This window comes from Bombina bombina, chromosome 3, assembly GCF_027579735.1.
Source record: "Bombina bombina isolate aBomBom1 chromosome 3, aBomBom1.pri, whole genome shotgun sequence".
Lineage (NCBI taxonomy): Eukaryota > Metazoa > Chordata > Amphibia > Anura > Bombinatoridae > Bombina > Bombina bombina.
This window is the reverse complement of record NC_069501.1, coordinates 1182554433-1182571782: the sequence shown is the minus strand read 5'-3', so window position 1 is coordinate 1182571782 and position 17350 is coordinate 1182554433. Positions and strand designations below refer to the sequence as shown.

The 17350-nt window shown below is 41.5% G+C and overlaps 1 protein-coding gene across 2 annotated transcripts in view; it reads right to left on the bottom strand.

Moving 5' to 3' along the window:
• MRE11 (MRE11 homolog, double strand break repair nuclease) overlaps positions 1-17350 on the bottom strand; it is a 1042570-nt gene that overhangs the window by 526487 nt on the left and 498733 nt on the right. For both annotated transcript variants that reach the window (XM_053708610.1, XM_053708611.1), the window contains exon 14: positions 1047-1109. In XM_053708610.1, coding sequence (XP_053564585.1) covers positions 1047-1109 — 63 coding nt within the window. The remainder of the gene's footprint in view (positions 1-1046; positions 1110-17350) is intronic.

Sequence of the window (17350 nt, the reverse complement as noted above, 5' to 3'; positions counted from 1 at the left end):
TAATATAAGCCATCATTTTATACAGAGTCTAAGAAAAATGGCTTACCTATCCCAGAGGGAATTTCTGACAGTCTTCTAGCATTACATGGTCTTGTTAGAAAAATGACTGATCATACCTGAAGCAGTTAAGCCTGCAGACTGTTCCCCCCAACTGATGTTCTCTGGTATTCAACAGTCCTGCGTGTGAACAGCAATGGATTTTAGTTACTGGTGCTAAAATCATATTCCTATCAGCAGAAATCTTCATCACTTTCTGCTGCAGAGTAAATAGTACAAGCCGGCACTATTTTAAAATAACAAACTCTTGATAGAAGAAATAAAAAACTACAACTAACACCACATGCTCTTTACCACCCCCGTGGAGATGCTACTAGTTAGAGCGGCAAAGAGAATGACTGGGGGGGCAGAGCCTGAGGGGAGCTATATGGACAGCTCTGCTGTGTGCTCTCTTTGCCACTTCCTGTAGGGATTGAGAATATCCCACAAGTAAGGATGAAGCCGTGGACCGGATACACCAATGTAGGAGAAATGGCCCGTTTACACGGGCTTTAGGACTAGTACTCCTATAATCTGTCTGGTGGTTGCGTGAAAAATGGAATCATGTATTGCTTCATGCAACAATGTGCTTGGCGACATCTAGTGTATCTAACAACATACACTGGTACAGCTGGCAGATCTGACGACAATGCACTTTATTTTGAATAGGGCAGCAAATCACTAATGACTTCACTGACCTCAGCATTCCTACTAAACTTGTTAGCGCCCTACAAATAACCGATAATAATACAAATAATAATCAATCTCTCTCCCACTTGCACTAGATCAACCAATGTGCTTATCTTCTCATTTCTAAATTATCTTTACTTAACCTTAACGACTGAGATGTACCATGTATTTTGACGATTATTAAGGGTTTCCACAAGAGGCAGGATCACACTATTATACCCTCCCTCCACTCTTCTGGTCACCGGAAATGACGTAGAGACTGCGCTATTAGTAATTCAATCCCCTTAAGGGGTTAAGGGGTTAAATACAAAAGGATTTACCTCTCGAACCTCTTCATCCTCCTCATTTGTATTAGTCTTTCTAGTGTCTCTAAATTTTCGTACCTAAAAAGCAGAAACAAAGTGTAATCAATTTACAGCAACACAAAGAGCAATTCAATTAAAGGGACATGAAACTCAAAATATTTCTTACATGATTCAGAGAGAACATAAAATGTTAAACAACTTTCCAATTTCCATCTATCATTTGCTTCATTATCTTGATATCCTGTGTTGCTATAAACAGCAGAACACAGGTTATCTGAGCCCTGACTCTGTGCGCCCTATGCTTTAAAAGAGTTACCAACTGGAGGGAGAAACTGCAATCCCCACTAACGGGCAATCCTCACTAACTATACACCTGTATAATGCTCTCCATGTCTTTTCTGCTCTTTCTGACTGTCCTTCGACTAAAACTTACTGCACGTCCCTATACCAATAACCCTCACACTATCCATATCTCACCCTCCCTTCTCTCATCCCCTAAGGTGTCCTCTCATGAACCACTATGTCTCCTAGAAATACTTCCCCCTATAACTCTACTGTATCTAATCATCTCTGCTCCTACAAGTATTACTCTCACCTTCTCACACTCCTACTACTGCTTGCTGCTGGTGACATCTCTCCCTGGCCCTGAAGCAAGCATCACACGTTCACACTCTTGCTCAGTCTCACACAGTAAAAACTCTAGGTAACTTAATCCTAACAATCTCATCTCCATTAACCCACATTGCTTATCCCCTTTCTGTCTGCAACAAACTTCCAACCGTTCACAACCTGTTTGTTTCCAACGCTTTCAACCTTTTAGCAATTACTGAAATATGGCTATCTTCTTCTGACACTACTTCCATTGCTACTCTACAAACAGTGGACTCCACTTTAGCCATACCCCTAGGCCATGTAAGAAACATGGTGGCTTTGTTGGAAAAATTATCTTCCCCTCTTGCTCCTATCACTACTTGCCTCTGCTTCCTACTCTCTTCTTGACAACTTTGCTGTATAGCTTCCTCACTTTCTCTCCACAAATATACATGCTCTAATTCTGGTGGACTTCAATATCCCAATTGATAACCCATCTGCCCCTTCTGCCTCACTCACAAACTCCCTCAGTCTCTCACAATCCACCCTATTCCTTACTCACCGTGATAGAAACTCTATTGATCTGGTATTCTCCTATCTCTGTTCTATCTCTGATGTCACCTGTCGCCCGTTTCCCATCTCAGACCACCATCTGCTCACCTATAATCTTAATGTACAGGCTAAACCTACTTCTCCCCCTCGTCCCTGCCTTTGTAGAAATCTGCACACTGTGGATCCTCTACAATTTTCCAACCTTATTCAACAACTCCTCCTCACACTTCCACAATATCCTGCCCTGACCTTGCTACAACCCACTATAACAATACTTTCTCCTCTGCACTAGACACTCTTGATCCTCCCCAACTTCGCAACACCCCAAGTCGTCAATTACAGCCCTAGAACTCTCAGCAAATACACTACATGCAAAAATGCCTGGAGGATATCTCGCTCTGAACTGGATTTCATCCACTATAAGTTCATCTTCATACTTACACCTCTGCCCTTCACTTATCTAAGCAAAGCTACTTCTTATATCTACTCACTACTCAAACACTAAATGATTCTTCTCCACTTTCTACTCTCTCCTCTATGCATCTGCACCACCCCCTTCATCTGCCTTTAGCGCTCAAGACCTGGCAGACTACTTTTTAAACAACACATACCATCCGAAGCAACATACCAAAACAAGCCTGCAATCTTCCATTTCCACCACCGGTCACCCCCTCTATCACACTCTGCATCTTCCCCCCAGTCACTAAGAATGAAGTAGCTTTCTTATTGTCTTCCTCGTGCCTCACTACCTGCTCGCTTGACCATATCCATTAACATCGTATACCTTCTCTGTCTTCCACTATAGCTTCAGCACTTACTCACATATTCAACCTATCCCTTTATACCGGTTTATTCCCATCTTCTTTCAAACATGCAAAGGTCCCTCCCCATCCTCAAAAAACCCTCCCTCGACCCAAATTCTCCTGCAAACTAATAGTCCAATATCACTGCTTCCTGCAACTCCTTGCTTCACCCACTGCAAACAGGCTTCCGTCCCCAACACTCAACTGAGACTGTCCTCACCAAGGTTTCTAAAAAAACATAATGTATGCTTACCTGATAAATGTATTTATTTCCGGATATGGAGAGTCCACAAGGTCATCAATTACTAGTGGGAATATCACTCCTGGCCAGCAGGAGGTGGCAAAGAGCACCACAGCAAAGCTGTTAAGTGTCACTCCCCTACCCATAATCCCCAGTTATTGGACCAAAGGAAAAATGGAAAATAAGGAATAAAACAAAAGTGTAGAGGTGCCTGAGGTTTAGTAAAAAAAACAAAAAAAAACAACAGTCTTAAAATTTTGTTTTCTTTCCTAAGATATGGAGAGTCCACAATATCATCAAATACTAGTGGGAACCAATACCCCAGCTAGAGGACACAGATGACTAGGGAGGGATAACAAGATAGGCAGACCTAAATAGAAGGCACCACCGCTTGAAGAATCTTCCTCACAGAAGAAGCCTCAGCTGAGGCAAAAGTATAAAAAAAAATTAAATTTGGAAATAGTATGCAGAGAGGACCACGTTTCAGCCTTGCAAATCTGTTTCACAGAAGCTTCATTTTTGAAAGCCCAAGAAAAGGAGACAGCCCTCATGGAATGAGTTGTAATTCTCTCAGAAGGCTGCTGACCAGCAGTCACATAAGCAAAACGAATTATACTTCTCAACCATAGAGAAAGAGAAGTAGCAGTAGCTTTCTGACCTTTACACTTTCCAGAGAAACAAACAAACAGGACAGAGGACTGGCAAAAATCCTTAGTCGCCTGAAGGTAGAATTTTAGAGCACGCACAACAACAAGTTGTGTAACAAACGTTCCTTATAAGAAGATGGATTGGGACAGAGTGAAGGAACAATAATTTCCTGATTAATATTTCTATCTGAAACCACTTTAGGGAGAAATCCCACTTTAATACGAAGAATCGCCTTATCAGCGTGATAAATAAGGTAAGGCGAATCACACTGCAAAGACGAGAGTTCCGAGACTCTCCAAGCAGAAGAAATAGCAAGAAGAAACAAAACCTTCCAAGATAACAACTTAATATCTATGGAATGCAATAGCTCAAACAGAGCCTGCTGCAAAACTTTAAGAACAAGGTTAAGGCTCCAAGGAGGAGCAACAGACTTAAACACAGGCCTGATTCTGATTAGGGCCTGACAAAAGGATTGAACATCTGGCACATCTGCCAGATACTTATGCAACAAAATAGATAATGCAGAAATCTGACCTTTCAGAGAACTGTCTGACAATCCTTTCTCCAGACCTTTCTGGAGAAATGACAAAATTCTAGGAATCCTGACCCTACTCCATGAGTAGCCCTTGGATTCACACCAATAAAGGTATTTACACCATACCTTATGGTAAATCTTTCTATGACCGACTCGGAAAAAACACGCAAAGACAGAACTAAGCTTTCAATCTCCAAGCAGTCAGTTTCAGAGAAATGAGATTTGGATGAAGGAATGGATCCTAAAATAAAAGGTCCTTCCTCAGAGGCAGCCTCCAAGGTGGAAGAGATGACATGTTCACTAGGTCTGCATGCCAGATTCTGCGAGGCTATTAGAATTACTGACGCTCTCTCCTGTTTGATACCAACAATGACTTGTGGAAGGAGAGCAAACTGAGAAAACAGATATGCCAGACTGAAATCCCAAGGATCGCCAGAGCATCTAGCAGTGCAGCCTGCAGATCCCTCGACCTTGAACCGTACCTTGGAAGCTTGGCGTTCTGCGAAGACGCCATCAGATCCAACTCCGGCATCCCCCATTTAAGGGTTAACCTGGAGAACACTTCCGGATGGAGTGCCCACTCCCGAGATGAAATGTCTGTCTACTCAGGAAGTCCACTTCCCAGTTCTCCACACCTGGAATGTGGATGGCAGAAAGACAGCAATTGTGAGCTTCCACCCACTGAATCCGAGCCACCTCCTTCATGGCTAAGGAACTCAGAGTTCCTCCCTGGTGGTTGATGTAAGCCACTGAGGCGATATTGTCAAACTGGCAACAAAGGCCAAACCATCAGAGTATTGTAAATCGCTCTCAACAATAAAGATATTTATGGGGAGAGCAGACTCCTCCTGAATCCATAGTCCCTGCAGCTTTAACAAGTACAAGACTGTTCCCCAGCCCAGCAGACTGGCGTCCATGGTTACAATAAAACAATAAGGTCTCCAGGAAGCATGTGCCCTGAGACAGATGCTCCTGAGAAAGGCACCATGGAAAAGAGTCTCTTGTCAACTGATCTAGATCTATCCTCTGAGACAGATCTGAATGGTCCCCGTTCTATTGTCTGAGCATGCATAAATTGCAGAGCTCTCAAATGCAATCGAGTAAAAGGGTATGATGTCCATGAAAGCGACCATCAGACCAATTACCTCCAAACATTGAGCCACTGATGTCTGAACAGTAGACTGCAGAGAGAGGCAAGAATTTTGGATTTGTGTCCGTCAGAAAATTTTTCATAGATAGAGAATCAATTATGGTCCCTAAGAAAACTACCCTAGTAGCTGGAACAAGGGAACTCTTTTCCAGATTCCCTTTCCATCCGCGGGAACGTACAAAAAACAACAAGATCTCTGTATGAGAGCTTGCTTGTTGTAAAGATGGCGCCTAAACCAATATGTCGTCCAGGTAGGCCGCCACTGCAATTCCCAGAGACCTGATCCCTGCCAAGAGAGCAAAAAATAGAAGCGATTGGAAAAGCGCTATTCTAGCTCCTATAGTGGGAGTAAAAAAGCTAAAGGTGGGATCTATAAGACAATAAACTAAAATAAATTAGACTAAAAGACTTTATTTAAAAGTGAGGTATGGGTGACCTCCTATATCAATATATAACAATGAAACAATTTACACAGATGTTACAAATAAATATAACAGTTGGATCCTATGAGTGATCTAGGAGAGACACCTGGATCTATGCATATGTTGGATCTGTACAGAGTATGTCCTATACCTTAACTAAAATCCAGAGAGTTTCCTCAGTGGAATGTTACGCTAACTCCTTAGAAGACCAATATAGATGCATTATATATGTGTGTAATTCAAAATGGAGAAAGCGCATAAAGATACAAAATATTACATATGAAAATCAATGATAAATGTCCAAAGAAAATCCTAAAATGAAATAACGTCTCAATGAAAAACAAAAATGAAGTCTCAAAGTAAAAAATTTCCAAAATATAATGTGTCCATAAAAAAAGCCTTATTAGTGATGATCCTCAAATGTGTGGAAAAAATCATTTGAGTGGTGTGTATCGATCTCCTATAAAAACATAATTTATGTAAGAACTTACCTGATAAATTCATTTCTTTCATATTAGCAAGAGTCCATGAGCTAGTGACGTATGGGATATACATTCCTACCAGGAGGGGTAAAGTTTCCCAAACCTTAAAATGCCTATAAATACACCCCTCACCACACCCACAATTCAGTTTTACAAACTTTGCCTCCCGTGGAGGTGGTGAAGTAAGTTTGTGCTAGATTCAGTTTAACGAATAGCCAAGAAGTGGGGTGATAAAAAAGGAGCGAAAGCATCAAAAAAATAAGGAATTGGAATAATTGTGCTTTATACAGAAAATCATAACCACCACAAAAAAAGGGTGGGCCTCATGGACTCTTGCTTATATGTAATTAGCAAGAGTCCATGAGCTAGTGACGTATGGGATAATAAATACCCAAGATGTGGAACTTCCACGCAAGAGTAACTAGAGAGGGAGGGATAAAATAAAGACAGCCAATTCCGCTGAAAAAACATAATTTATGTAAGAACTTACCTGATAAATTCATTTCTTTCATATTAGCAAGAGTCCATGAGCTAGTGACGTATGGGATATACATTCCTACCAGGAGGGGCAAAGTTTCCCAAACCTCAAAATGCCTATAAATACACCCCTCACCACACCCACAAATCAGTTTAACGTATAGCCAAGAAGTGGGGTGATAAGAAAAAAGTGCGAAAGCATAAAAAATAAGGAATTTGAATAATTGTGCTTTATACGAAAAAATCATAACCACCACAAAAAAGGGTGGGCCTCATGGACTCTTAATATGAAAGAAATGAATTTATCAGGTAAGTTCTTACATAAATTATGTTTTCTTTCATTTAATTAGCAAGAGTCCATGAGCTAGTGACGTATGGGATAATGAATACCCAAGATGTGGATCTTCCACGCAAGAGTCACTAGAGAGGGAGGGATAAAATAAAGACAGACAATTCCGCTGAAAAAAATCCACACCCAAAATAAAGTTTAAATCTTATAATGAAAAAAACTGAAATTTTAAGCAGAAGAATCAAACTGAAACAGCTGCCTGAAGTACTTTTCTACCAAAAACTGCTTCAGAAGAAGAAAACACATCAAAATGGAAGAATTTAGTAAAAGTATGCAAAGAAGACCAAGTGGCTGCTTTGCAAATCTGATCAACTGAAGCTTCATTCCTATACGCTAAGGAAGTAGAAACTGACCTAGTAGAATGAGCTATAATCCTTTGAGGCGGAGTTTTACCCGACTTGACATAGGCATGATGAAACAAAGATTTGACCAAGATGCCAAAGGAATGGCAGAAGCCTTCTGACCTTTCCTAAAACCGGAAAAGATAACAAATAGACTAGAAGTCTTTCGGGAATCCTTAGTAGCTTCAACATAATATTTCAAAGCTCTAACTACATCCAAAGAATGCAACGACTTTTCCTTAGAATTCTTAGGATTAGGACACAATGAAGGAACCACAATTTCTCTACTAATGTTGTTAGAAATCACAACCTTAGGTAAAAATTTAAAAGAAGTTCGCAACACCGCCTTATCCTGATGAAAAATCAGAAAAGGAGACTCACAAGAAAGAGCAGATAATTCAGAAACTCTTCTAGCAGAAGAGATGGCCAAAAGAAACAAAACTTTCCAAGAAAGTAAGTTAATGTCCAGCGAATGCATAGGTTCAAACGGAGGAGCTTGAAGAGCCCCCAGAACCAAATTCAAACTCCAAGGAGGAGAGATTGACTTAATAACAGGTTTTATACGAGGCAAAGCTTGTACAAAACAATGAATATCAGGAAGACTAGCAATCTTTCTGTGAAAAAGAACAGAAAGAGCAGAGATTTGACCTTTCAAGGAACTTGCAGACAAACCTTTATTCAAACCATCCTGAAGAAACTGTAAAATTCTAGGAATTCTAAAAGAATGCCAAGAAAAATGATGAGAAAAACACCAAGAAATGTAAATCTTCCAGACTCGATAATATATCTTCCTAGATACAGTTTTACGAGCCTGTAACATAGTATTAATCACAGAGTCGGAGAAACCTCTATGACTGAGAATCAAGCGTTCAATCTCCATACCTTCAAATTTAAGGATTTGAGAACCTAATGGAAAAAAGGACCTTGCGATAGAAGGTCTGGTCTTAACGGAAGAGTCCACGGTTGGCAAGTGGCCATCCGGACAAGATCGGCATACCAAAACCTGTGAGGCCATGCTGGAGCTACCAGCAGAATAAACGAACGTTCCTTTAGAATCTTGGAAAAAGAACTATAGGCAGAAAGATATAAGCAGGATGATACTTCCAAGGAAGTGACAATGCATCCACTGCTTCCGCCTGAGGATCCCTGGATCTGGACAGATACCTGGGAAGCTTCTTGTTTAGATGAGAAGCCATCAGATCTATTTCTGGAAGTCCCCATATTTGAACAATCTGAAGAAATACCTCTGGGTGAAGAAACCATTCGCCCGGATGTAGCGTTTGGCGACTGAGATAATCCGTTTCCCAATTGTCTATACCTGGGATATGAACCGCAGAAATTAGACAGGAGCTGGATTCCGCCCATACAAGTATTCGAGAGACTCCTTTCATAGCCAGAGGACTGTGAGTTCCTCCTTGATGATTGACATATGCCACGGTTGTGACATCGTCCGTCTAGAAACAAATGAACGACTCTCTCTTTAGAAGAGGCCACGACTGAAGAGCTCTGAATATTGCACGGAGTTCCAAAAATGTTGATTGGTAATCTCGCCTCCTAAGATTCCCAAACCCCTTGTGCTGTCAGAAACCCCCATACAGCTCCCCAACCTGTCAGACTTGCATCCGTTGAGATCACAGTCTAGGTTGGAAGAACAAAAGAAGCCCCCTGAACTAAACGGTGGTGGTCTGTCCACTATGTCAGAGAGTGTCGAACAATCGGTTTTAAAGATATTAATTGAGATATCTTTGTATAATCCCTGCACCACTGGTTCAGCATACAGAGCTGAAGAGGTCGCATGTGAAAACGAGCAAAGGGGATCGCGTCCAATGCAGCAGTCATAAGACCTAGAATTTCCATGCATAAGGCTACCGAAGGGAAAGATTGAGACTGAAGGTCTCGATAAGCTGAAACCAATTTCAGACGCCTCTTGTCCGTCATAGACAGAATCAAGAACACTGAATCTATCAGGAAACCTAAAAAGGTTACCCTTGTCTGAGGAATCAAACGAACTTTTTGGTAAATTGATCCTCCAACCATGTTCTTGAAGAAACAACACTTATAAAAGACTGGAAAGGTTCTTTCTAGTGAAAATTAACAAAGGGAATTGAATCCAATGCTGTGGCCATAAGACCTAAAACTTCTATGCATATATAGCAACTGAAGGAAATAATAGAGACTAAAGGTACAGATAGACGGAACCCAATAACATTATCCCTTGTCTGATAGAGACAAGGACAGTGACACAAACTATCTGGAAACCTAAAAAAGGTGACCCTTGTGTGAGGAATCAAGAGCTTTTGAAAAGAAGATCCTCTAACTATGTCCTGAAGAGTAAGTGAATCATATGAGATTCAGCATCCTCAGAAAATAATCTGAATGAAAACAGAAAAATGAAAATATGCATTTATTGTATCTAATGGAAACAAATAATGCTATCAATGACCATAAAAAGCAAAATAGTTTGAATAAAACTTCAAAACCCGGTTCCTAAAAAGGAACTGGAAGAAATACCCCAGAAGATTCCAGGTCTGAGCAGCACTTGAACCCCATGGGTGCCCAGCCATGCTTCAACAGTACGACAAAATATATAGGACAGAAACACAGTTAAAGAAAGTGTTAGCCTTACTGGAATAAAATCAAAGAGATTTGGACAAAATAAATTTCAAAGAAGCCTTAACCTGCCCCTTACCAGCCAAGCTGGAATACGGCAAGTACATCGCAAAATTAGGGAGCTGATTTCGAACTCCAAATATAGACATGTTACTTGGGAAAGAACTCAGGAATTCGTTCCTTAATAAGAACAACCAAACCAGTATAAGCTTAAAGTTTTAGTCTTAGAACTCAACCTTGAAGCCCAGAGTAACAGTTAAGAATTGAATCCAATTATAAAACAAATAATTGATTATCTTAGAACAAAAGAAATATGGATTTTTTTTTTTTATTTTTTATTTTTAAATCACACAATTCTTCTAGCTAAAAAAGCTAAAGACATAGATTAACCCTCATTTGCGAAAATATTCAATAAAATGAAGACACAAATGAAATTATTAGCATGATAGTCCAGTTTAAAGGACCAGCCAATACAGTGGACTTGCATAGTCAATAAATGCAAAACAACAAGACAAATGCAACAGCACCTAGTCTAGTAAATGTTGTCCCTTTAACAATGCTAAAATAAATCATAATCTGATACTTGATCTTAAAGTAAACAGAGAAAATGAAGCAATTGCAATATCCAAATAAATCACAGGACCAAGAAAAGTACTTGAAACTAAATAATTTTCCATAAATAAGATACAACTATCTAAAGGAAAAAAAATACTATTTTGCTATAGAAACAATAGCATAATTAGTAGAAATAGAGATAGCCCCAATAAATTGGAGAACCCTCCAAACTGAGTTTAACTGCTGGCAAAGAATATAGTTTAAAACCTTTGAAGAAGGAATAAAAGAAAATTCTCAGCCTATTCCATTCCCTAGTATAGGGAATTGGAAAGAAAACCTCTGAAAACACAGAAGAAATAAATAGGCAGAAATAATGTCAGCTAGTCTTAAAGAACTAGTTACCTTAATATCCAAAATAATCAACACCTTTTCAACAAAGAACAAATGTACTTTAATAATAGAAAAATAATAAAAAAGTAGATTTGTTAGTGTCAATATCTGATGAAGAAAATTTCTGAAAGAGAAAAAAACATCATCAGAGAAGGATAAATCAGTATGTTGTTGGTCATTTGAAACTTCAATAATTAAAAAAGTGAAAAACAGAATTTATGCTTACCTGATAAATTACTTTCTCCAACGGTGTGTCCGGTCCACGGCGTCATCCTTACTTGTGGGATATTCTCTTCCCCAACAGGAAATGGCAAAGAGCCCAGCAAAGCTGGTCACATGATCCCTCCTAGGCTCCGCCTACCCCAGTCATTCGACCGACGTACAGGAGGAAATATGCATAGGAGAAATCATATGATACCGTGGTGACTGTAGTTAGAGAAAATAATTCATCAGACCTGATTAAAAAAACCAGGGCGGGCCGTGGACCGGACACACCGTTGGAGAAAGTAATTTATCAGGTAAGCATAAATTCTGTTTTCTCCAACATAGGTGTGTCCGGTCCACGGCGTCATCCTTACTTGTGGGAACCAATACCAAAGCTTTAGGACACGGATGAAGGGAGGGAGCAAATCAGGTCACCTAAATGGAAGGCACCACGGCTTGCAAAACCTTTCTCCCAAAAATAGCCTCTGAAGAAGCAAAAGTATCAAATTTGTAAAATTTGGCAAAAATGTGCAGTGAAGACCAAGTCGCTGCCTTACATATCTGGTCAACAGAAGCCTCGTTCTTGAAGGCCCATGTGGAAGCCACAGCCCTAGTGGAATGAGCTGTGATTCTTTCAGGAGGCTGTCGTCCGGCAGTCTCGTAAGCCAATCGGATAATGCTTTTAAGCCAAAAAGAAAGAAAGGTAGAAGTTGCTTTTTGACCTCTCCTTTTACCAGAATAAACAACAAACAAAGAAGATGTTTGTCTGAAATCTTTAGTGGCCTCTAAATAGAATTTTAGAGCACGGACTACGTCCAAATTGTGTAGCAAACGTTCCTTCTTTGAAACTGGATTCGGACACAAAGAAGGTACAACTATCTCCTGGTTAATATTCTTGTTGGAAACAACTTTCGGAAGAAAACCAGGCTTAGTACGCAAAACCACCTTATCTGCATGGAACACCAGATAGGGCGGAGAACACTGCAGAGCAGATAACTCAGAAACTCTTCTAGCAGAAGAAATTGCAACCAAAAACCAAACTTTCCAAGATAATAACTTAATATCTACGGAATGTAAGGGTTCAAACGGAACCCCTTGAAGAACTGAAAGAACTAGATTAAGACTCCAGGGAGGAGTCAAAGGTCTGTAAACAGGCTTGATTCTAACCAGAGCCTGAACAAACGCTTGAACGTCTGGCACAGCTGCCAGCCTTTTGTGAAGTAAAACAGATAACGCAGAGATCTGTCCCTTCAGAGAACTTGCAGATAATCCTTTCTCCAAACCTTCTTGTAGAAAGGATAGAATCTTAGGAATTTTTATCTTGTTCCATGGGAATCCTTTAGATTCACACCAACAGATATATTTTTTCCATATCTTATGGTAAATTTTTCTAGTCACAGGCTTTCTAGCCTGAATCAGAGTATCTATTACAGAATCTGAAAACCCACGCTTTGATAAAATCAAGCGTTCAATCTCCAAGCAGTCAGTTGGAGGGAAACCAGATTCGGATGTTCGAATGGACCTTGAACAAGAAGGTCCTGTCTCAAAGGTAGCTTCCATGGTGGAGCCGATGACATATTTACCAGGTCTGCATACCAAGTCCTGCGTGGCCACGCAGGAGCTATCAAGATCACCGAAGCCCTCTCCTGGTTGATCCTGGCTACCAGCCTGGGAATGAGAGGAAACGGTGGGAATACATAAGCTAGGTTGAAGGTCCAAGGTGCTACTAGTGCATCTACTAGAGTCGCCTTGGGATCCCTGGATCTGGACCCGTAACAAGGAACCTTGAAGTTCTGACGAGAGGCCATCAGATCCATGTCTGGAATGCCCCATAATTGAGTTATTTGGGCAAAGATTTCCGGGTGGAGTTCCCACTCCCCCGGATGGAATGTCTGACGACTCAGAAAATCCGCTTCCCAATTTTCCACTCCTGGGATGTGGATTGCAGACAAGTGGCAGGAGTGATCCTCCGCCCATTGAATTATCTTGGTCACTTCCTCCATCGCCAGGGAACTCCTTGTTCCCCCCTGATGGTTGATATATGCAACTGTCGTCATGTTGTCTGATTGAAACCTTATGAATTTGGCCTTTGCTAGATGAGGCCAAGCTTTGAGAGCATTGAATATCGCTCTCAGTTCCAGAATGTTTATCGGGAGAAGAGATTCTTCCCGAGACCATAGACCCTGAGCTTTCAGGGGTTCCCAGACCGCGCCCCAGCCCACCAGACTGGCGTCGGTCGTGACAATGACCCACTCTGGTCTGCGGAAGCTCATTCCCTGTGACAGGTTGTCCAGGATTAGCCACCAACAGAGTGAATCTCTGGTCCTTTGATCTACTAGAATCGTCGGAGACAAGTCTGTATAATCCCCATTCCACTGTCTGAGCATGCACAGTTGTAATGGTCTTAGATGAATTCGTGCAAAAGGAACTATGTCCATTGCTGCAACCATCAATCCTATTACTTCCATGCACTGCGCTATGGAAGGACGAAGAACAGAATGAAGAACTTGACAAGAGCTTAGAAGTTTTGATTTTCTGACCTCTGTCAGAAAAATCCTCATTTCTAAGGAGTCTATTATTGTTCCCAAGAAGGGAACTCTTGTTGACGGGGAAAGAGAACTTTTTTCTATGTTCACTTTCCATCCGTAAGATCTGAGAAAGGCTAGGACGATGTCCGTATGAGCCTTTGCTTTTGACAGAGACGACGCTTGAATCAGGATGTCGTCCAAGTACGGTACTACTGCAATGCCCCTTAGTCTTAGAACCGCTAGAAGGGACCCTAGTACCTTTGTGAAAATTCTCGGAGCAGTGGCTAATCCGAATGGAAGTGCCACAAACTGGTAATGCTTGTTCAGAAAAGCGAACCTTAGGAACTGATGATGTTCCTTGTGGATAGGAATATGTAGGTACGCATCCTTTAAATCCACCGTGGTCATAAATTGACCTTCCTGGATGGTAGGAAGGATCGTTCGAATGGTTTCCATTTTGAACGATGGAACCCTGAGAAATTTGTTTAGGATCTTGAGATCTAGAATTGGTCTGAATGTTCCCTCTTATTTGGGAACTATGAACAGGTTGGAGTAAAACCCCATCCCTTGTTCTCCTATTGGAACTAGATGAATTACTCCCATCTTTAACAGGTCTTCTACACAATGTAAGAATGCCTGTCTTTTTATTTGGTTTGAAGATAATTGAGACCTGTGGAACCTTCCCCTTGGGGGTAGTTCCTTGAATTCCAGGAGATAACCTTGAGAAACTATTTCTAGTGCCCAAGGATCCTGAACATCTCTTGCCCAGGCCTGAGCAAAGAGAGAAAGTCTGCCCCCCACCAGATCCGGTCCCGGATCGGGGGCCATCCCTTCATGCTGTTTTGGTAGCAGTGGCAGGCTTCTTGGCCTGCTTACCCTTGTTCCAGCCTTGCATCGGTCTCCAGGCTGGTTTGGGTTGAGAAGTATTACCCTCTTGCTTAGAGGATGTAGAAGTAGAGGCTGGTCCGTTTCTGCGAAAGGGACGAAAATTAGGCTTATTTCTAGCCTTAAAAGACCTATCCTGAGGAAGGGCGTGGCCCTTTCCCCCGGTGATGTCTGAAATAATCTCTTTCAAATCAGGACCAAAACAGAATTTATGCTTACCTGATAAATTACTTTCTCCAACATAGGTGTGTCCGGTCCACGGCGTCATCCTTACTTGTGGGATATTCTCTTCCCCAACAGGAAATGGCAAAGAGCCCAGCAAAGCTGGTCACATGATCCCTCCTAGGCTCCGCCTTCCCCAGTCATTTGACCGACGTAAAGGAGGAATATGCATAGGAGAAATCATATGATACCGTGGTGACTGTAGTTAGAGAAAATAATTCATCAGACCTGATTAAAAAACCAGGGCGGGCCGTGGACCGGACACACCGTTGGAGAAAGTAATTTATCAGGTAAGCATAAATTCTGTTTTCTCCAACATAGGTGTGTCCGGTCCACGGCGTCATCCTTACTTGTGGGAACCAATACCAAAGCTTTAGGACACGGATGATGGGAGGGAGCAAATCAGGTCACCTAGATGGAAGGCACCACGGCTTGCAAAACCTTTCTCCCAAAAACAGCCTCCGAAGAAGCAAAAGTATCAAATTTGTAAAATTTGGTAAAAGTGTGCAGTGAAGACCAAGTCGCTGCCTTACATATCTGATCAACAGAAGCCTCGTTCTTGAAGGCCCATGTGGAAGCCACAGCCCTAGTGGAGTGAGCTGTGATTCTTTCAGGAGGCTGCCGTCCGGCAGTCTCATAAGCCAATCGGATGATGCTTTTAAGCCAAAAAGAGAGAGAGGTAGAAGTTGCTTTTTGACCTCTCCTTTTACCAGAATAAACAACAAACAAGGAAGATGTTTGTCTGAAATCCTTTGTAGCCTCTAAATAGAATTTTAGAGCACGAACTACATCCAAATTGTGCAACAAACGTTCCTTCTTTGAAACTGGATTCGGACACAAAGAAGGCACAACTATCTCCTGGTTAATATTTTTGTTAGAAACAACTTTCGGAAGAAAACCAGGTTTAGTACGCAAAACCACCTTATCTGCATGGAACACCAGATAAGGAGGAGAACACTGCAGAGCAGATAACTCTGAAACTCTTCTAGCAGAAGAAATTGCAACCAAAAACAAAACTTTCCAAGATAATAACTTAATATCTACGGAATGTAAGGGTTCAAACGGAACCCCTTGAAGAACTGAAAGAACTAAATTGAGACTCCAAGGAGGAGTCAAAGGTTTGTAAACAGGCTTGATTCTAACCAGAGCCTGAACAAAAGCTTGTACATCTGGCACAGCCGCCAGCTTTTTGTGAAGTAAAACAGATAAAGCAGAAATCTGTCCCTTCAAAGAACTTGCAGATAATCCTTTCTCCAAACCCTCTTGTAGAAAGGATAGAATCTTAGGAATTTTTATCTTGTTCCATGGAAATCCTTTCGATTCGCACCAACAGATATATTTTTTCCATACTTTATGGTAAATTTTTCTAGTTACCGGCTTTCTAGCCTGAATAAGAGTATCAATGACAGAATCTGAGAACCCACGCTTTGATAAAATCAGGCGTTCAATCTCCAAGCAGTCAGTTGGAGTGAGGCCAGATTCGGATGTTCGAACGGACCTTGAACAAGAAGGTCCCGTCTCAAAGGTAGCTTCCATGGTGGAGCCGATGACATATTCACCAGGTCTGCATACCAAGTTCTGCGTGGCCACGCAGGAGCTATCAAGATCACCGAAGCCTTCTCCTGATTGATCCTGGCTACCAGCCTGGGAATGAGAGGAAACGGTGGGAATACATAAGCTAGGTTGAAGGTCCAGGGCGCTACTAGTGCATCTACTAGAGTCGCCTTGGGATCCCTGGATCTGGACCCGTAGCAAGGAACCTTGAAGTTCTGACGAGACGCCATCAGATCCATGTCTGGAATGCCCCATAATTGAGTTATGTGGGCAAAGATTTCCGGATGGAGTTCCCACTCCCCCGGATGAAATGTCTGACGACTCAGAAAAACATAATTTATGCTTACCTGATAAATTCCTTTCTTCTGTTGTGTGATCAGTCCACGGGTCATCATTACTTCTGGGATATAACTCCTCCCCAACAGGAAATGCAAGAGGATTCACCCAGCAGAGCTGCATATAGCTCCTCCCCTCTACGTCACTCCCAGTCATTCGACCAAGAATCAACGAGAAAGGAGAAACCAAGGGTGAAGTGGTGACTGGAGTATAATTTAAAAGATATTTACCTGCCTTAAAACAGGGCGGGCCGTGGACTGATCACACAACAGAAGAAAGGAATTTATCAGGTAAGCATAAATTATGTTTTCTTCTGTTATGTGTGATCAGTCCACGGGTCATCATTACTTCTGGGATACCAATACCAAAGCAAAAGTACACGGATGACGGGAGGGATAGGCAGGCTCATTATACAGAAGGAACCACTGCCTGAAGAACCTTCTC